Raw genomic sequence first — 20,753 nt, 5'->3', positions numbered from 1 at the left:
TGATTTTTTGCTGCCTGAGTTCACTCACTGAAGAGTTGTGTAGGAGTGCTGTTTAGGCTTCATACATGCCAGGTGCTTCTGCATTGTTGATTGCTGGGAGACTGTTAAGATGCTCCAAGATTTAGATTTCTCATTGCTGCAAGAAGTCATTTGCCTGCTCTTGTTTGAAATTGTTTGTGAAGTGTGATGGCAGAGAAGATTCCTTTCTAACAGAGATATTCTCCACCTTGTCACCTGGGAATTTTGAGTTCCATTCTGGGCTTGGTCAAGTCTTTTCTGTTGGGAGGTTTCTTTATCTCCTTAATTTCTTATTTCTAAATTAGGGGCAATGTTCTACTTTTCCCCCTTCTCTTTCTCTTTATTTGGTAAACTTTTGAGTATGGGCATTTTTATAGTACGAAGTTCAGAGACTTCAGGCATTACCAAATTCTGACAAATGACACGAGGATTTTGCTAACACAACAGTGTTTTGTGAACAAAAATGTTCCTACCTTTTTCTAAGCTGTTTGTAATGCTGCTGCTTCTTGTTGTTCTTGTTCTCCTGTTTTGACTGTTTGTTTTGTCCACAGGCCCTACTGTTGGTGCTGAGAGAGAGTCACCGCACAAGAACTGTTTTTAGGAAGGTCGGTGGATTTGTGTACGTCACATCTTTACTCGTTGCCATGGAAAGATCTTTGTGCTCACCACCTAAGAATGGCTGGGAAAAAGTAAACCAGAACCAAGTGTTTGAACTGCTTCACACTGTGTTCTGCACATTGACTGCAGCAATGCGCTACGAGCCAGCCAACTCTCACTTCTTCAAGACAGAGATCCAGTATGAAAAACTGGCAGATGCTGTTCGATTACTTGGCTGCTTCTCAGACTTGAGGAAAATAAGTCCCTTGAATGTCTTCCCTTCAAATACACAACTGTTTCAAAGACTTTTGGATGATGACCTAATATCCCTGGATTCTGTGTCACCTACTCTAAGACACTGCAGCAAACTTTTTATTTACCTCTACAAGGTAGCAACAGATTCTTTTGACAGGTATGAACTTCACTTTTTTTTTTCTTCCTTTTCTTTCATCTTCTCTGCCTGTCCCATGCCAGTGTTCCCCAAAATAGTTTTCTTCAAATACCTTCGTTGCAAGCTTTTGTATTTCCATTTTAATCTACTTTCTTTCTTCACCCCACTGAGAGGAATATGAGGTGCCAACATCTGACGAAATAATGGCTTAGCTTGCTGGTGTTCTCCAGGATATGCAGCGGTCTCTCTGATGCTGGATGTTTTTATCATGGCAGCAGTTAAGATAGAGATATCAGTTCATGGTTGTATTTGATGTGTTGAAGCAACGTGTTGGTTGATAGGCTGACAGATTGCATTATCATCATTAGAACTACTAGTTTTTTATGCTTTTATTAAGTGAAATGAAAATTTGGTTGTTGAATGTCATGTCTTAACTTCATGTTTCCTTTGATACGGAGCTTTAAAGTAAGTGATTAAATAATACCATGATTAATTTAGAATCGTAAAATCATTTAGGTTGGAAAATACTCTTAAGATCAGGTCCAGCTGTAAATCTGGCACTACCAAGTCCACCACTATACCATGTCCCTGAGTGCCACATATACATGTCTTTTAAAGACCTCAACCACCTCCCTGGACAGCCTGTTTCAATGCTTGATAATCCTTTTGGTGAAGAAATCTTTCCAAACACCAAATCCGAACCTCCCCTAGTTCAACTTGAGGCCATATCCTCGTGTCTTATCACTAGTTATTTGGGAGAAGAGGTGGACACTCTACTGCTATGACCATCTCTCAAGTACTTGCAGAGATTGATAAGGTCTTCCCTGTGCCTCCTTTTCTCCTTGCTAGCACATAAGACTGACATCTTGTTTTAGATGGATTTGCTTGTTCTTTAAGGTTATAGCTAGTCAGTAAATTACTGATTTTTAAATTTACCTGGGAGACACTCCCAGAATTAAAACAACTAGAATTTAAATTATAATGGGACTCAAAATGAACAGAAATGTATTTTAAAGTTGGTTCAGAATGACAACAAAACTTTGCAAAGTACCTGTTGAAGATTGGCTTATCTTAAAGTAGTTTTTGCCAACAATTTAAGGCACAAAGCATGAAACACAGACCTAAGCTTCGTATCTGGGACCTTGAATCTACTTTGCACTCCAGCCTTTAAATGCATGTGAGCCTGTGCTAATAAGATGGGCCATCTTGCCCCCAAAGCAGCAAATCTTAATGCTTTTCTCTTCTTTAAAGAAAATTTTAAAAAAACCCAAACCAACAAACAAAACCCCAACACACGTGTTCACGCACACTCACTCTCTCTCACTCTCTCTCACTCTCTCTCACTCTCTCTCACTCTCTCTCACTCTCTCTCACTCTCTCTCACTCTCTCTCACTCTCTCTCACTCTCTCTCACTCTCTCTCACTCTCTCTCACTCTCTCTCACTCTCTCTCACTCTCTCTCACTCTCTCTCACTCTCTCTCACTCTCTCTCACTCTCTCTCACTCTCTCTCACTCTCTCTCACTCTCTCTCACTCTCTCTCACTCTCTCTCACTCTCTCTCACTCTCTCTCACTCTCTCTCACTCTCTCTCACTCTCTCTCACTCTCTCTCACTCTCTCTCACTCTCTCTCACTCTCTCTCACTCTCTCTCACTCTCTCTCACTCTCTCTCACTCTCTCTCACTCTCTCTCACTCTCTCTCACTCTCTCTCACTCTCTCTCACTCTCTCTCACTCTCACCAAAAAGCCAACTTCAGAAATCAGTTTATTTGATCTCATTTTAAAGCATTATTAAAGCATTCAGGTAGCAGGGAGGACAATTTGTATTAAGAATGTGTTACTTGTACTGTGGAAGTTGACACTGGCTAACAGTAGAGAATGAGGAAACAATGGGGGTAAGTAAATCCCATGGTGATTACCACACAGATATGCAAAGTTTCTTAAGCTGCCTCACTAAGTTCCTTTTATTTTTGCTGTTGTTTTCAGTGATTTTTCCTTCTTTAAATTTTCTGTTCATATTCATTATTGAATTTGCATTGACTTTATTTCTTACCCCTGTTGGTTATACTTAATATACTGAAGCTTTACTTTCTCCCCTGAATTTCTGCTGTTGAACATTGAAAGACATTCTGCTTTGCTGGTATCAGTAAATCTCAGCAGAGCAATGAACAAGCAGTGCAGAGTCACACCACAAGACCTGTGCACACTTTCCATGTCCGTGTGTTCACCTGAAGCTGTCGTTCAGTTTGTCCTTTGTCATCCGTGTTGTTTCTGAAGGATGGATCCGAGAAACGATTTTATTGGTGCTTTTGTAAAACTAACAAGCTTATGGCCTCTGGTTTCTTCTCTAACCTCTCTGTCCTACCCCTGTCTGTTTTGTCTGTAGTCGTGCAGAACAGATCCCTCCTTGCCTGACAAATGAGACTTCTCTCCCCTCTCCTTGGGGTACGCCAGCTTTGTCCAGGAAAAGGTACCGACCCTTCAAAGAGAAGTTGATCTCACTTCCAGTTTTTCTCTCTCGCTGTTGTGTGTCTTAGTCTTGGGGGGGGAGGGATGTCTTAAGTTGTCATTCTGAGGAGTGCATTTTCGTTTGTGTGTTTACTGGATAAAAAAGTGTAAAGGCCTGTTTCATAGTGAATCCTAGGCAGTGATGAGATTAGAGACGTCTTCAGATTCCCATGGCACTTAAAGTTGGGCTAGTGTTTCAAAACCAAATAGAGCCTAGTATAAGAAATTATCTAAGGGAGGTATACATGACACTCTGAGGAGCAGTTCAAAGACATTCAGATTATGCTAGTAGATCAATGAATACAGCAGGATTTCTTTTTTCCGGACTGATTTTTCAAGAAAGCATATTTTTGGTGGAAGGTGAACGGCTTCTAAAGGTGCTCATTTGTTAGCAATTGCAGAGAATAAAAAGTAAAGAAGGAGCCTGTCAGTACTTGACTACCAAATGATGTAGAGACATGCTAAATTAAAAGGTTTGGAAAGAAAGCACAAATGGCTCAGTTCAGAAATCCAAGCGCCCACTTTCACTCCCAAGCTACAGTCTTTTCTTATAATGTGTCTGGTAGATTTTAATAATTTTTTAAAAGAAAGGTTGCTGTCTGAAGAGTGTTACTTACAGTCTTGTGCAAATGCCAGAAAAATTTTTCCTGGAGTCCCCAGGGAAGGGAGCAGCCCTTCACTATCTAAAGATGTAGGTTTGGCAGAGATTTGCTTTTGAAAGCTAAAAAGGCATTTGAAAGACACAGGGTTATCTGAGATGCAGGTGCCATGTGTAGAAAATACGATCATTCTTGAGTGGTATACTGGTTAAGATATGCCATCAAGCTTCATGCTTGGAATGTAAAATATTTTGCAAAGGAAAACAACCAAAGATGCTTTTGGAAACTGATTTGAAAGGAATGTTTAGAGATTAGTAAAGAGAACCTTTTTTCTTTACTGAGTAATGTCATACCTGGGTATTCTACAGGGAGTGACTTGGGCAAGGGCACCTTCCCGGTAACCCAGAACCTCTTAGACTGTCATTTCCTTTCTAACACTGACTCGTTTAAGAACAAACGTTATTGTTTACAGAGAAAAACCTTAGCTGCCAAAGTTTTTTCCCTGCCATTTACTCTGAAGACGCAGTAAGAAAACGGTGTTTCCTGTGGAGGCTCTTTACAGCTTCAGCCCTGGCATTAACCTCTAGTGTTACAGATTGCCCAGCCCTTTGCTACATTTTGCTGTTCTCCCAGGTGTACCTGGCAGGGCTGCTCAGGTTCACTGAATTACTCAAACACACAGATATGCAAAGGCTTGCAGCAGAACACAAGCAGTGCCTGCCAAACAGGCGCTGATTCCAGGCTGTGATGAGCAAGAGCGCCAGATGGGTAGCTGACGCAGCCTGGAAATTAAAATATAAATATAGCTATATACGAATAGATATGTTAGGCTTCCCTAGGTTTTTTTTGCTTGCATTTTCAGTAAAGAAAATGCTTTACCCCGAGGTAAAGATTGGGTAGTTTAAAAAGTCATTATCCCTGTGGGGTGCTTTCAGCAATTCAGGTAAGCTCCAGTACGGTAATGTAGGTACTTGCTGGGGTTAAGTGCCTTTGAAATGGATTTTCACAAACAAAATAGGCCTTTGGGTTGTAACAAATTGTTTAAGACTCAAAGCAAGAGTGGACAGAAAGAATGATCATGCTTGCCTGGGTGACTTTCAGACCCTTTCTGAAAAGCATGTTTTAAATAAAAAGATAGAACTAGGCTTTCCAAAAAGTCTGTTTGAACAGCTGTCTGCTTTCTCACAGCATCATGTTTGTCATTCCTAGTGAATTCAGTGCCAGTAGCTGCAATCTTTCTGCTTTCAAAAATAAGCAGCTTGGGGTTTGTAGTCCAGTATTATTTTTTTCTCCTCCTAAATGTCAGATACGGTCAGATTCTGTCGAAGTTGACTCTTCCCAGAGGAGTGTTCGCTCTTCTCTTACTGTTTTCTGTCTCCTTTGCTTTGCATCCCTGGCATCTCCCTTGTTGTTGTGGCCTGGTTTTTTGCCTTTTCACTTGTAAGACAGATGCCTGAGGGAGAGCTCTCTTGTTGTTTGGCTAAAAGAGCAAGCAGACACTGTGTACACAAATAATTCTTATAAATAAAAATAGTACAGTTCTGGTTTCTCACACAGTCTAGAAGAGTTTTGGATGCACTGATATGCTAATATTCTCTCTCAGACGTGTCTGTCACTTCTCAAAGCTGTATTTCCCTGAGGAGTGGTGCCCTCCAACTGTTACCCTTTGTGGAAGCAGAGTAGGTAGGACTCCTGCAGCACGTGTTGGAATGGCAGTACATGGCTGTCCTCCCTGTTACCTGGAATGCATTGTTCTTCCACACCTGTGTAATTTGAATCAAGAATAACAACTTTTTCATCTCTTTGATTGTTGTAAATTTTGGCAGAACTAAGCATTCAATTTTTTTTTTTTTAGGATATTTTGATCCTGACAGGGTAAAGTAGAGAACAGAATGTAGCTTTGACTTTGCAATATTTTTAGCCATGGTTTTTAAAAAGTTTGGATGGTGATCACTCTTGGAGAATGATATGCAGAGGGTTTATCTACAGTAAATCTAACTTACTTCTTTCCAGATCAAAATGCTGTTATAATTTTCTTCAAGAATTGTAGCTAATTATATAGCTAAAGTTGTATTAGTTAATTTTTCATCAATTTTATTTTTTATTACATTAGACAGATTAGACACACAGATGTATGTAATCTTGTGTACACTGCCTTTTTCCATTATCCACTTCTTTTCTTCTTCCTTAAAGGAGTCATATAAAGAACGTAGAAGCATGGCTAAATTAATTTATTGCAGGTTCCACCCTGACCCATAGACCTATAACATTTAATTAATATTTTGGCAAGATTTTGTAAGATCTGTTTTCTTTTATCTGTGTGGAGATATCTTTACAAACTGGTTTTTTCCTCTCATGTACTGATACAAGTACTCTTTATATGGAAAAACTAAAAATAGAAGGTATTTTAAAATTGTGTGAAAAACTTTCAATAATATATGCTTTAAGGACATAATTTTTCCTTAGACTGCTAACAGGAAGCCAAGTCTGGACTGTATTGCCTTTTCAGTTGTATGGAATGTTGCAGTCCAGGTGGTTTGAGACCAGGATCGTATTTGTGTTTGTGACTCACACTGAGCAATGTTTTTGTTACGCTCTCACTGTTACTACCATGTTATAACTTCACAATTTACTTAATGAAGTGAATGTGATAGTACATATCAGTGTGCTTAAAAGTAAAATTTGTACTTAAAAGTGGACAGAGTGTCTTAGGGAATGGAATTTCACTAGACTGAAGAGAATTCTGAAATATAAATGGATATTTCATTTTTTAATTGCATCCTGTATAACTTGCATTGAGGTGTTCAAGGTGACGTTGGAAAGAAGCTGCAGTTTTCTCTTTCAGATAAAGAGCAGTGCTTTTAGGATGCATGAGAAACAGTTGCCTGTGTTTCAATCTCTGCAGTAAGGCAGGGCAGAGGCTTGAGATAACATCTCTGTGTGATAGTGTTACCAGTTGTTATGCTGTTTTAATTGCATGTATATTTAAAAGAAACAATGAAGCCTTCCTTACCTGCCAGATGTTTCAATAGGTGGTGAGGCTGACAGAGAAGTTTAGAAAATTGGTGGCTAAGGGTTTGTAAAGAACACTAGAAAAATTCATTTAGGAAGATATTTGTCTTTGTGGGTGGTTTCAGTAGAATTGCCATATTATTTTCTGTTTGCTGTAAGCATTAGCTGAATGAGTAAAGCATCAGTAATCTAATTTTTCTTTAAAAACTCTCTTGAACAGTACTCTTGGGTTGTTCAGGTGCCAAGTTTTTGCTGATCTGCCATAGAGCTTTTCAGTAGGAACCTTTTTATTGGAACATTATTTATTGAACCTGTTTTCCAGCCAGCACAAGAAGACTGTGCTGTACTTCCTATTGTCCGTCTTAGGCTGAATAATCCAGTGTCTCAGCCTTCCCTGACAGATGTGTTTCTTGCTGGGGGATTGGGCTTGGTGTCTGTGTTTAGGGCAGAATTGTATTTGCAGCCTTCCTCATCTCCCATCTATGTCCTGTTTTTCCCAGGAGTAAGAGATTGCCTTGCTGGAAGTGTCTAAAGGGTGAGGCACAGCAAGTCTCTAAGTCTTAACTTGTGTAAGGGTTAGGGTTTGAATAAATTTCTGACACTGAGAACAGAAGAGAGGAAATGCCTCTTTGAACTGATTTGACAAGAAGAGACACTTTTCTTTTTGCTCTATTCACTTGTGAAACAACAGACAGCATGTGATGATCAAAAAAAATTCTTACACAGAGTTTGTTCTATTTCTTCTTACAAATAAGTGTATATGATAAATACTGTGGGAATATGGGTGGTTTGGTTTGGGGTTTTTCTGGGTTTGTGGGGTTTTTTGTTGTGGGGGTTTCTTGTGTGTTTTGTTTTTCTTTTTTTGTGGTGAGCATGAGTCTTTCGATCTCGCTTTTGCTTCTAAAGCACAATCTTGAAAGCATATGTTCAGTAAGCTGCTCATGCTGTTTGTCTGTTGAAATCCTTCCTGAAAGAAGAGTGGCATCAAGCTGGTATCCCCAAGAGTTTCAGTGAGGAACACATCTGCATTTCTCAGGACAAGTGGTTGCTTCTAAGTCAGTGTGTCAAAGCCTCTTTTCCCTGGATCAGTCTAAAGCATCTTAATGTAAAAGCAAATTGGCGTAGCAGTCATGGAAGGACTGAGAACATACAAATTGCTGACAGGAGTGTACACAGAGACCACTTTTCACCTCGGCTGATTAGAGATTGCTGAGAGTTTTGTGATAGCACATTTCATAATCAGTGGTTAATGAAAAGCAAATGGGGAGAAGCGTATTCAAAGAACAGGAGCAGTGGTAGGTTGCTTACTGCCGTTGCTGTGCGCTGCCACTGCAACTAGAAAAAAAAGAGGCAAGCAATAAAAACAACCTCTAAAGTTCTTCAAACCACATAGCACCTGGGGAATACACTTCCAAGTTCAAGAATAGTTGAGAAATTGAGACCTTTCCAGGCTCCCTTTAGGGAAACATGCCCAACAGGTTTGAGAAGAGGAACACTTGGTCTGTCTCACTGAGGGAAGAGAAAGGAAAAGGGAGTAACGTCTATAGGCCAGTACAATTTTACAGCTGTTTGAAAAATGTAGAGCTCATAATAGCTGGGTGTTGTAACCATGGGATGTTTTCTGTCCTGCAGGCACGCATATCATTCTGTTTCTACACCTCCTGTTTGCCCTCAGAAAAACATAGCTGATGTGAAACTCCAAACAGGACCCACGTCCATACAAAGCTCTGATGCGGTCATTATTCACCCTGGTGCTATGCTTGCAATGCTGGATCTTCTGGCCTCTGTTGGATCAGCTACACACCCAGAGGTAGGGAAAAAAATCTGCGGTCTGAAGCTTTGTGAGTGACTGGGAAAAAGGATGGCTGTGGGAAATAGGAAAGCTGATGATGTCCTCTCATTTTGTGCTCAAAAACTAATATATTTCACAGGTTATTTGAGTTGAATAACTGGTGGCATAAAGGTCTGACAGGAATTGCTTTATTTCATAAGCCTTCTTTTGTTTATCTCTTTCAAAGTCTCAGTAGTAATGTAAATTTAAAGGAAGGTCTGAAGTGGCCATCAGATAAGTTTCCAAGCACTGTGATTAATTCATGTTTTCCCTGATGTATCAGGTGTTAATGCATAGTATGAAGAGGACACACAACTGAACATTATAGCTCAGGCTATACGCACTGTTTGAAGTAGCTGGAATGTGTTCTAGTTCCAAAATTGTACTGACTGCTTTGTACAATTTCCAACCCAAAATATCTACTGGTACTTTGTATATGAAGGATTTGTTGGACATTTTTGGAGGTTCCTTAAGTACTTTTTGTTTGACATGTCTTCCCTGAAGAGCACTTTTTATTAAAAAAAAAGAGTTCTGAAAGCTTGCAAGAATTACTAGATTCCTCTTTCTTCGTCTCTACTGGTGATGAGTGTGGTGACTTTTGTGGTGCCTTTCTGTCTTCAGGACATAAATTTGACAATTATGTTGCATATGTCTTCAGTTTCGTAGAGGTTATGATGATGACAGGGAGCAGAATGAAGCCCCTGCAATCCAAGGGGAAGTAGTTAACAACCTGATACACCACTTAAACACTTGCAAGTCTGTAGGGCTGATGGGATCTGCCCGAAGGTGCTGAGGCAGCTGGTGGAAGTGCTCACTTGAGCCACTTTCCATCATTTACCAGCAGTCCTGGCTAATCAGGAAGATTCTAATTGGCTGGAGATTAGCCAGTATTATGCCCATCTACAAGACTGGCCAGGAGAATCAGAGGAACCATAGGCCCCTCAGTCTGACCCCAGTGCTGGGGAAGGCTATGGAGCAGACCATGACACATCCCATGATGCAGCAGAACAGTTGTTCACAACAGTACACCTCAGGCCCAGCCAGCATGGCTTTATGAAAGGCAGGTCCTGCTTGACCAGCCTGGTCTCCTGTAACAAGGTGACCCTCTTGGTTGATGAGGGAAAGGCTGTGGATGTTGTTTGCCTGGACAATAGTAACTGGTTTGACCTTGATGCCGTTTCCCACCACATTCTCCTGGAGAAACTGGCTGCTCATGGCTTGAGTGGGTGGATTCTTTGCTAAGTTAAAAACTGGCTGGGTAGCTGGGCTCAGAGTGGTGCTGAATGGAGTTACACCCATGTGGCAGATGGTGACCAGTGGTGTTCCCCAGAGTCTGTTCCTCGGTGGTGTTCCTCAGAACTGAGGCCAGTTCTGTTTGGTATCTTTATTGATGATCTCAACGAAGGAATCAGGTACACACTCAGTTTGTGGATAGCACTAAGTTCAGTCAGAGTGTTGATCTGCTGGAGGGCAGGAAGGCTCTGCAGAGGGATCCGGGCAGCCTGGATTGATGGGCTGAGGGCAGTTGTGTGAGGTTCAACAAGGCCAGGTGCTGAACCCTGCTCTTGGGTTGCAACATTCCCAGGCAGTGCTACAGGCTGGGGAGAGAGTGGCTGGAAAAGGATCTGGGGGTGCTGGTCTACAGTATGAGCCAGCTGTGCCCAGGTGGCCAAGAAGGCCAGTGGCATCCCAGCCTGGATCAGCAATAGTGTGGCCAGCAGGACCAGGGCAGGGATCATCCCCCTGTACTCAGCCCTGGTGAGTCCACACCCCAAATCCTGTGTCCAGTTCTGGGCCCCTCACTACAAGAAAGACATTGAGGTGCTGGAGCGTGTCCAGAGAGAGACAGAGGAGTTGAGGAAGGATTTGGAGCACAAGTCCTGTGAGGAGCAGCTGAGGGAGCTGGGGGTGTTTAGCCTGGAGAAAAGGAGGCTTAAGGGGGTTCCTTATCTCTCTCTATAACTACCTGAAAGGGGGTTGTAGCGAGCTGAGGGGAAGTCTCAACAAGTCAAACAAGTGATAGGGTGAGAGGAAATGGTGTCAAGTTGTGCCAGGGGAAGTTTAGGTTGGATATTAGGAAAAATGTCTTCATCAAAAGGGTGAATGGGCTTCCTAGGGCAATGTTTGAGTCACCAGGCCTGGAGGTCTTTAAAAGACATGTAGATATGGCACTTGGGGACATGGTTTAGTGGTGGGCTAGGCCATGCTGGGTTAAGAGTTCAACTCAGTGATCTTAAAGGTCTTTCCACCTAAATGAGTATGTTTCTATGTTGAGTTACTAGGAATAGCTTAACAGTCACAAAAATCAAGAGTTCTTAGTTCTCTCTAAGCTGACTCTCTTTGCTGGTGAAAAGTAGAACTTAGTTTTTAGAACTAGTAAGAACCATTCTTACCTGAACAGTTCTGGTAATAACAGTTCTTCGTGTAACTAACTACCGTTTTTTGTACAGAGTGTTTCTTCACACAGACATGTGCACACATGCACACCCTCAAACACACAAGTGCATACACATATATTTAAATATAGGTAATTTTCTGTACTTATTACTAGTGGTAGTTTCTTTTTCATTATTATGCATAAAGCCTTTCTTCTGTTTTCCTCCTCAAGTTTGCACTTTCTCAAGCCGTGTGCTGTTCTCTTTTTCAGCATGCGCTGGATCTCCAGCTGGCGGTGGCCAACATCCTGCAGTCCCTGGTGCACACAGAGAGAAACCAGCAAGTCATGTGTGAAGCTGGGCTCCATGCACGACTTCTGCAAAGATGCAGCGCTGCTCTGGCAGATGAGGACCACTCCTTGCATCCACCGCTCCAAAGGATGTTTGAAAGGCTGGCCTCCCAGGCTCTGCAGCCCATGGTGTTGAGGTCAGAAGGATAGCCCTGAAGTTCATTTGGACTGAGCCCTGCAGCCTGTACTGTTGTAAATAGCTGGCAGTGGTAGAGAGACTTAGTGACCTGATGTGGTAGTGATAGCATAAGATCCCATTTTATTTCTCATCAAATAGTCTCTTGACAGAGAGAGTTTTTACCAGGGCCTGTAGTGACAGGACCAGTGCCGTGGGTTTTAAACTGCAAGAGACTGGATTTAGATTAGACATAAAGAAGACATTTTTTACAGTGAGGGAGGTGAGAGGTTGTCTAGAGAAGCTGTGGATGCCCTATCATTGGAATTGCTCAAGGTCAGGTTAGACAGGGCTTTGAGCATCCTAGTGTAAGTAAAAGCTGTACCAGCCCACAGCAGAGGGCTTAGACTAGATGACCTTTAAAGGTCCCTTCCAACCCAAACCGTCCTAGGATTCTGTGATCTCAGCTGTAAGAAGGAATTTAATTGTATTATCTCCTATGGATCACTGGCTGCCTGACCTGCAGCCAGGACAGCTGCTGGGTTCACTTCAGTGACATGTAGCTGTGTCCGAAGGGATTCTGCAAGGAGCCCTCTTGCTGGTAGTCACATCACAGGGACTTAAGCTTCCCTGAGCATAGACACTGATAGCCTGGGTAGCTCTATAGAGAGATACTATAGTTATCTAGAGATACAAGTGTTGATAGCTGTGAAATGATTCCCCCAACCAAATAGGACATACTGGTAAAACAAAGCTGAGGTCGCTTACTTCAGCCTGTGAGCTCTCCAGAAGAGTTCAGCTTGCTGAGCACGCATCTTTGAATGTCCTGATGTTCTCCTACTGGATGCAGCAGCCTCCTGCCAAGTTTTTACATGAAGAGAAGGGAATTGGAAGCTTTATCAAAATTGTTTGATTATTTAAAATAGTGTCAACTTTTGAGAGCACATGTGCAAACATTAAGTAGTTTTGAATGGATCAAATATGTTATGGATCATTATTATGTATTGGTTTATTTTCTTAGTTAAAAGCTATGTTTGTTGCAAGCAATTACGGTCTTTTTAAAAAGTGCTATTAGATTTGGTGCCATTATAGGCAAATAAATAGAGAAAATAATTTCCAAATTTTTTTATTCTCTTTCTCAGGGAATTTTTACGCTTGGGAAATCCTTTGAATTGTGGAGCCTGGGACAAAAAGCTGTTGAAACAGTACAGAGTGCACAAACCCAGCTCACTGAGTTTTGAACCAGAAATGAGAAGTAGGTGCTGAAGTGCTAAAAATGTGTATAAAGAATGTTTCACTGATACTCCCCAATTGTATACCTATTTAAAATTTTTAGATAGGCATCTATAAAAACCTGACTTTACTCCAGCTTTGTATGAATGTGAAATCGTCAGAACAGTTTGACATCATCAGAAAAGTTCTAAAACCAGAGGGAATGTAGTACTTATATTGAATATATATCCAGCAAGGTAATTATAGGTTTTTATTTTAGGAATAGTAACTGTTAAATATGGTAGTATTTTGTTTTTAAGTCTTGAGTAGGTTTTGCATTTGTAGTTATTTGACGTTATTTTTTCTCAGCTACTTTCATGTGCATATGTAATAACATATCATTGTATCTGTGTAGTATCTCTTATAGCTTCAGTAAGGTGTCAGATAAAATAACTGTGCTATCTTCTGTTATTATCCATGAGTTGTAGAGCTTGGGAGTTGGAATTCATGTAGTATAGGAGAGTCTCAGTAAATCAGAATACAAAGAAATTATTGAAAAGTTTCCAAAGCATAAGATATTTATTTGTACGTGTCAGCTTGGTCATTGTATCACCGGCTGTAACACAAAGTTAAAAAGTACCTTAGTTTTTAAATAATGAAATAAATAAACAAAATAAATTAACTAAATTTCTGTTTTATTATTATGTTCAGTATATTTTAAAAGAAGAGAGAAGAAGAGATTCAATGTATCTCTTGACCAGTTTGGCTTTATTTATTTTTATATATATATATATATATTTGCATTAGGGTATTATCACTCAGAAAAATAAACAATGAAAATTGTGAAAATGTGAGACTGGAAAGATTTTAGCCTAGGAAACAGAATGCAAAGCTACCTTCTGAATACCACAAGTTATGTTAAATTGCCTAAGCTAACTGATCCATTCTGCTTATTGAGAGCTCTGAGACTTCTTGCTCAGAGTTACTTCATCTGAAAAACATGAAGCAGAGTTTTTCCTGCCTGTTAAGTCAGGTAGCAGGAATGCATCTGAAGAGGAGCCTCTGCAAAAAGGACACTGTGCTGACATTAGGTAATGGGACAGCCTCTTGGCTTTACCACAAACTTTCCGTAGTGTGTTGTGCAAGATGCTCATCTTTCTGCCTGGGTTGAGCATTTTTATAATCAAAGCAATGCTGCCCAACTCATTATCTTCTGAGAGGCTGAACTAGCCTGATGATGACTGACCATCCAGCTATTCCACTGGACTTGGAAAGTCCAAATAAACAGCCTGAAAATGCCTCCCTTTTGCAGTGCCGTGTTGTTTCTCAACTTCTCCTGTAGATAGCATGGTCACTTCCATGGAGGGTCTGGGTCCTGACAGTGTCTTCAGCGTGCACGAGGACAGCCACTATCGGATAAGCAAGAGCCTGCTCAAGCCAGCAGAAGGGAGCACAGTGCCCCTGACGAGAGTCAAGTGTTTGGTCTCCATGACAACCCCACATGATATCAGGCTTCACGGATCATCGGTGACGCCGGCATTCATCGAGTTTGACACGTCTTTGGAAGGGTTTGGGTAAGGTCCTGCAATGCTCTCTAAGTAGCATGGGGCATAGTGCAATGTTTGCTTACTTTCCTTTTTTCCAGAGGAATGCTTGTGATTTTTAATAGGCTGTTTGCCAGCGAGGAACAAATGAACTCTTTAAAGAAGAGAAAGGAATGCTTCAAGTCACATAAATTTCCACTCTCTCATTCATTAATACCTTGATAAAAAATGCTTGCTTGCCGTGTGTGAAAGTAAATAAAATATGTATCATTGACAGGACCCTCTCAGTTCCAGGTTTCACATCCCTTATAAAATGAAGGAATGCCAACATACCCTTGAAGGGTTGCTGGGATTTATGTATGACATTTGCATGGTCCACATGTTCTGAGACCCACTTAAAATGGCTGAAGAATGTGAAAATGTGAAAGTGGGCAAATCAGAAATACAAATAAAGCAGACAAGGCAGCTATGATGAGTTCAAATAACTGAAAAAAACCACTATTACTAACTGGAGGCAGAGCCTGGATATCATGCTTAGCTCATTTTTTTCTTTTAGCACCCAGTATCACTTACTGTTTTTCTCTAACTAAACACCTGCTGAGTGAGGCACTTTATGAGGATCACGTAATATCATTTGACTGTTCAGAAGATGAAAACATTACACCATTCTCAGCATCTGTTTAAGGAAAATGTTTTGTCTTTTTGGTTATAAAAATGGACTAGAAAAACATTGATACTTGGGGGCTCTACTGCTCTGCATTCTCTTTTCAGTTCTGCAAAGCAAGGATGCAGCTCCCATTTTCCATCTAGTCTTCATATCCAATACAGTCAGAGACTGACTTTTTTTATGAAAATGAATGTTACTCTAAGCTCTGTTCTACATCCTTCATAAGAGAAAAGGAAAGAAAATTCTCTAGATCTATGAACTTGAAATAGGCTGGCAAAATGAATTGTCACTGTTTTTGCTTCAGGAGATTTGTGAGTGCTGGTAACATGTCTGGAAGTAACTCATATCATGCAGCTGTGAATTCCTGGAATTTCAGCAAGTCACCTAAGAAGGCTTCTATTATAAATTTTTAAAAAATCTAAAACCTTTTCTCCTTGTAATGATTTCCATTGTGTCCACAGCATCAGTGACTCTTGTAAGGACCAAACATAGCTAAGTTGGTGGAATATGATGTTAGTGTGAGAGTATACTGCTGAGGATAAGAACAACATAGTTTGCAGTTGCCAGATCCTTTGACTGTTTATCTGATCCACTCTCAAAGGCTGGTGCAAGATACGGGTGCCCACAAGGGAGCGTCCTGTGCTGTGGAGCCACAAGGGCATAACTCTATACCTTTGCACCAAAGGCATACACTGCCAAAGCTCCTTTTGCTAGGGATAATTTAGACTCACAATGACCAATATTGAGAATTAATTTCTGTTTTTCATTACTACATAAAGTCATGAAGTGTGTATGCTTATGGTATATTTTCCTAGGCCATGCTTTGTTTGTATTTAACTCCACTTACATTGAGTTCCATAAACTCCAGTGTGTTACTGATCCTCTGTTTAACAGGTGCCTGTTCTTGCCAAGCCTGGCTCCCCACAATGCACCTACAAATAATGCTGTTACAACAGGACTTGTTGATGGTGCAGTTGTGAGTGGAATTGGAACTGGTGAGTACTCCAGTATGACTGGCAACAGTGCTTTGTGTCTGATGTTGAGTCCTCTTAGACTTCTTTGTTAAGACTGTATGGTGTTGGACACTGTGCACTCACCATGAAGAACTTCTTGTGTCGTTTTTGTGTGTGTGTTTCTGTTGCCTATTGCCCCCAAGACAGTGAAAAGCAATATGAAATATAAATATGTGATTGCTTTAAGATGCAAAGCTTAAAGTAGAAGGTTAAATTGTAATCCACCAAGGTGTATGAACAGTAACCCAGGATGCATTAAGGAGAAAGTTGAGGTAGTGGTGTGTGGAGCATAAGAAATGTGTAATGAACTGTAATGCTGTACTTGTGACTTTGTTCTGCTGAATCCTAGACTGCATTTATTACAGGTGTAGTTGCACACACTATGACAAAAACCCCATCTAAATTGTTTGCTATCACTTTTACATGTGATAAGGTTATTCACCCTACAGGAACCTGGTGTGCTGTGGGATTCCTTGAACATGGTCACTTAGTTAAAAAGTTGTTAAGTCTAAAAACTAAGGCGAAGGTTTACTGCAGTAAGACAGAATTAGTGGGAGCATCCTAGGATGTTAAATGGAGTCAGATGTATGTGGTAGAGAGATATTCCCTCAACAGAGGCTTCTTCAGCATTTGAGAAAACACCTGCAATCAACTGAGCTGATATGAAAAAAAGAACAGGATCAAGTAGGAATCCTAAGTAGTACCTACTGCAGCTGTGTAATGGGCTTTCTTCTTGTTTTTAGGTGAAAGGTTTTTCCCACCACCATCTGGTTTAAGCTACTCAACTTGGTTTTGTATTGAACATTTTAGTACACCTCCTAATAACCATCCCGTGAGACTCCTCACTGTAGTGCGGCGTGCAAACTCCTCGGAGCAGCATTACGTCTGCCTTGCCATTGTCCTCTCGGCAAAAGACCGCTCACTGATTGTTTCAACTAAAGAAGAATTGCTTCAGAATTATGGTAAGAGGTGTGCCACGTCATCAGCTAATGCTGACAATATTATAGGGATGCAACAGCAAAATTTATTGTAAACCCAGTATCCCAAAAAATTGTGTGTGCTGGACCTTTTGTTGCTGCTTCACCAGTTCCTGAGGGGTTTTAACAATGGAAAAATGCAAAATGTAAACATTAATTTATTGAGCTTTTATAATTTCCAAAGAAGATTCATTGTCTATATATAAAGAAAAATTTCTGCCAAAACCCCAGGTGTTATGTATTAGTGGGAGGGATTACATCATTGATTTTGAAAGGTCTTGCCTGTGATTTATCTTGTGTCATTCATTTTAGACATCATCTCTTTTAACTGTCTTTGCTTTGAAGAAATTTAGAAATAGTAAACTAAAAGGTTTTGAAGGCTTTTTCAGTCTGGATAGTCCAGGTACTGGACAGTTTTTTGAAGGCAGTCAGTCATTCATTTCATGTTTTAGTGCTGTGGTCAGTTTTCAGAAACAGTTTATATCTCCATCCAGGATCTGTGACTAAAGGAGGAATTACAGGAGCTGTGGTGAAGATCTAAGTGAAGCTGGTGACACCAGTAAATTTGCTAGAGAGAGCTATCAGTGCACTTAGGGACTTGAGGATGAGCTGTCTCCTGCCTTGCCCTTCATCAGAGCCTCCAAAAGTGGTTGGTTTTGACAGGCTGTTACACACTGGGTTTGTGGAGGAGCAGGGCAGCCTTCTGCATGTGTCACCAGACCAGCACAAATGGTTATCAAAAATCTGTTCCTGCTTCTGTTCTTTACTTTTGAGTAGGCAGCACTAATAAAGAATTTATACAACTGTTACTAAAAAAACCTCCCACAAACAGCTAAGCGGACTGTTACCATGAAAACAAGGAATAATCTCTAAGCAGACATTCACATCATTAACTGCTGCAGTCTCTCTTAGTAGAAGTCAGGTTCAAAACATAAAGCTTGAGAGCTGAAAACTCATAGTATAAAGTATGAATTAAACCTCTTAAATTACAAAGATACTGACAGTGCTTTCTTTCTCAGAGGAACAAACTCTTAGAGAATGAAGCAAGTTTGTCTTCACACAAATTGCTTTAGCCTGCACTGGAGCTATAGTTCATATGTTTTTAGTTTATGAGCCCCTATAATCAAACTCCCTGAAAGAGATTGGATTTGAAAAGGCTTTGTCAGAGAAGATCTGAAGGTGTATGACTATAAAGACTGGTTTTTTACTGAACCAGGACACTTTGCTTCATTTCAGTGCCACCCTGTTGTGTCTAAATCATAGTTGGTGGTGTACTGTTGAGTGCTGAGCAGGTAGGGACCTGAAGAACTGAGATTGGAATTGCTGTGCACAACACAGGGATTGGAAGTGCTGACAGTCTCTTGTAAAATAAATGGGATGGTTTAAGTACCCTTCTTGTTAGCAAGAATTGTGCTCAAGATACTTGGCTGAGAAAAAGGTCTTGAGATTATTTTTGTATCTGAATGTTAGTTCTAAGTACTCTGCTTTTAACATTTTCCTTGTGCTACTTGAGTGCTCTCCCTGTGCAGGCAGCTGTTGTGGTAAGAGGATTAATGGTTTCTTTTCCTTCAGTATGGAAGAATGAAGAGGGATCTGAGAAGTTCATGGTTTCTGTTGAAACATTCCTTGGGTTTTTGGGGGTGTTTTTTATCCATTTTTTTTTTCTTTTTCCTTTTGGGACAGCTTTTAAGTACAGTAAGGGTCAATTTTGTGATGCAGAAGTGGGAATAAAAAGTCTGGAAGTCTCCACAGTGTGAGAAAAGTGAAAAATGGCTCTGCGGGTTTGGGGAGACATCTGTTGTTTTTTGGTGACTGCTGCTGTAGAAACTTTTTTAGGCAAACAACAAAAGATCTTTCTGTGACTTGCATGGCAGCATGAGAAAGTAAAAACTTGAGCCAACTAGTAATTCCAGCTAAAATTTCGAAGGGAAGGGAGAAGGTGAGAAGTAAAATACAATTATCAAAAGTCTGAATATATCCTGAGATTTTTAAGCACTTAAAACATTCATGCTGGTGCCCACTAACTGGTGTTTTTCCTTTAGTTGATGACTTCAGTGAGGAATCATCATTTTATGAAATTCTTCCCTGTTGTGCCCGTTTCCGCTGCGGTGACCTCATTGTGGAAGGCCAGTGGCATCACCTAGTTCTGGTCATGAGTAAAGGCATGCTGAAGAACAGCACAGCTGCACTGTACCTCGATGGACAGCTTGTTAACACTGTTAAGGTAAAATAAGTCTTTCAATCCTCATTTTTACTGGTTGGAGTGATTTTTCTCTCTCTGTGCAAAAAAAAACCTTAAAAAAGACAAGAAAAAAAATAAACCACCACCACCCCACCCAAAAAAAAAACCCCAACCCAAGCAACAAAACAAAAACATCAAGCAAACACATCAAGCAAACACCGCATTTATTTGCAAAGGTCAGTACCTCATTGTTAGGTGGAAGAAACTGCAGAGAGCAGTGAAGAACCCTGTGGACCTGTCCACTGAGCACAAAGTATTCCCAATCTGCAACAGATATCCAGACATCATTTGGCACCTGGTAGGTGTAGGCTTTAAGGGATAAAGCATAACCTTGCGTGGGGTTTAAACTAGCTAATGTTACTGTACTGCTGCAGGTAAAACAACAGGTTGACTTTCAAAGCTTACCTCCCAGTATTCCTTTTGCAAGAGGAGTACTATGGTAAGTTATTAAGCTAACAGCTGTAATACATGAGCGTGTATCTGGCCATCTTTCTGGCCATGCATGACTACATTCAATAACTGCTAACAGAATTTTTACAAGGTAGATAGAAAAAGACTGTGAGGTTGTTACTGTCTTTATATATTGGCCAGATTCCTACTCATGTATTTGTTTAATTGTTTGAAAAGTCTTGCTGAATTTAGTTCATCACGTTTGCACTTTACCTCGAAATGGTGTAATTTGCAAAGGCTGGGAAAGGAGAGAGAACACTACTTTGAGCACCATGTTTTTAGAATCAACATACAGCCTTTTCAAGCACAGAATTTTCATGTTCTAATCTTCTGTTTCCATACACACCTTCATCTTTTGATAGCCACTTCTGGTCCTTGCACTTTCTTTCTGTTTAATGTTCTTGACTGCCTATTTCAGTACAGTGTCAAAATACCCTGCATTACATAGCACTCATTTGATACATCCCCTGGCTTGCAAAACCATTTTTGGACAAAATTTCTGATCTTGTCACAGTACCCTTACTCCCTCACTAAGTTGCCTGTGTTTTGCTCCCTTACAGCTTCACTACATCCACAGCAGCCCCAGTGGCTCTGGCTCTGCCAATCCCCCCGTGGTCAGCACAGTGTACGCCTACATCGGCACGCCGCCCGCACAGCGCCAGCTCTCCTCCCTGGTGTGGCGTCTGGGCCCCACGCACTTCCTGGAGGAAGTGCTGCCTGCCCCAGGGGTCAGCACCATTTATGAGCTGGGACCAAACTATGTCGGGAGCTTCCAAGCAGTTTATGTTCCATGTAGGTACAGTTCAGGTGGCACCTGGTAACTTGGGCTGGCTGTGCTGGCATCTTTGTGTG

The 20,753-nt window shown here is 40.8% G+C and overlaps 1 protein-coding gene across 9 annotated transcripts in view; it reads left to right on the top strand.

Annotated features, from left to right (window-relative positions):
* WDFY3 (WD repeat and FYVE domain containing 3) overlaps positions 1 to 20,753 on the top strand; it is a 154,220-nt gene that overhangs the window by 81,873 nt on the left and 51,594 nt on the right. For 7 of the 9 annotated variants that reach the window (XM_032110494.1, XM_032110495.1, XM_032110498.1 and 4 more), the window contains 10 exons: positions 570 to 1,027; positions 3,393 to 3,476; positions 8,758 to 8,935; positions 11,604 to 11,818; positions 12,939 to 13,051; positions 14,351 to 14,582; positions 16,114 to 16,214; positions 16,976 to 17,194; positions 19,252 to 19,433; positions 20,462 to 20,693. In XM_032110494.1, coding sequence (XP_031966385.1) covers positions 570 to 1,027; positions 3,393 to 3,476; positions 8,758 to 8,935; positions 11,604 to 11,818; positions 12,939 to 13,051; positions 14,351 to 14,582; positions 16,114 to 16,214; positions 16,976 to 17,194; positions 19,252 to 19,433; positions 20,462 to 20,693 — 2,014 coding nt within the window. The remainder of the gene's footprint in view (positions 1 to 569; positions 1,028 to 3,392; positions 3,477 to 8,757; positions 8,936 to 11,603; positions 11,819 to 12,938; positions 13,052 to 14,350; positions 14,583 to 16,113; positions 16,215 to 16,975; positions 17,195 to 19,251; positions 19,434 to 20,461; positions 20,694 to 20,753) is intronic. The other 2 variants (XM_032110502.1, XM_032110500.1) reach the window with 1 other exon arrangement.

Source organism: Corvus moneduloides, chromosome 5 (assembly GCF_009650955.1).
Source record: "Corvus moneduloides isolate bCorMon1 chromosome 5, bCorMon1.pri, whole genome shotgun sequence".
Lineage (NCBI taxonomy): Eukaryota > Metazoa > Chordata > Aves > Passeriformes > Corvidae > Corvus > Corvus moneduloides.
This window is presented reverse-complemented; position numbering and strand designations above follow the sequence as displayed.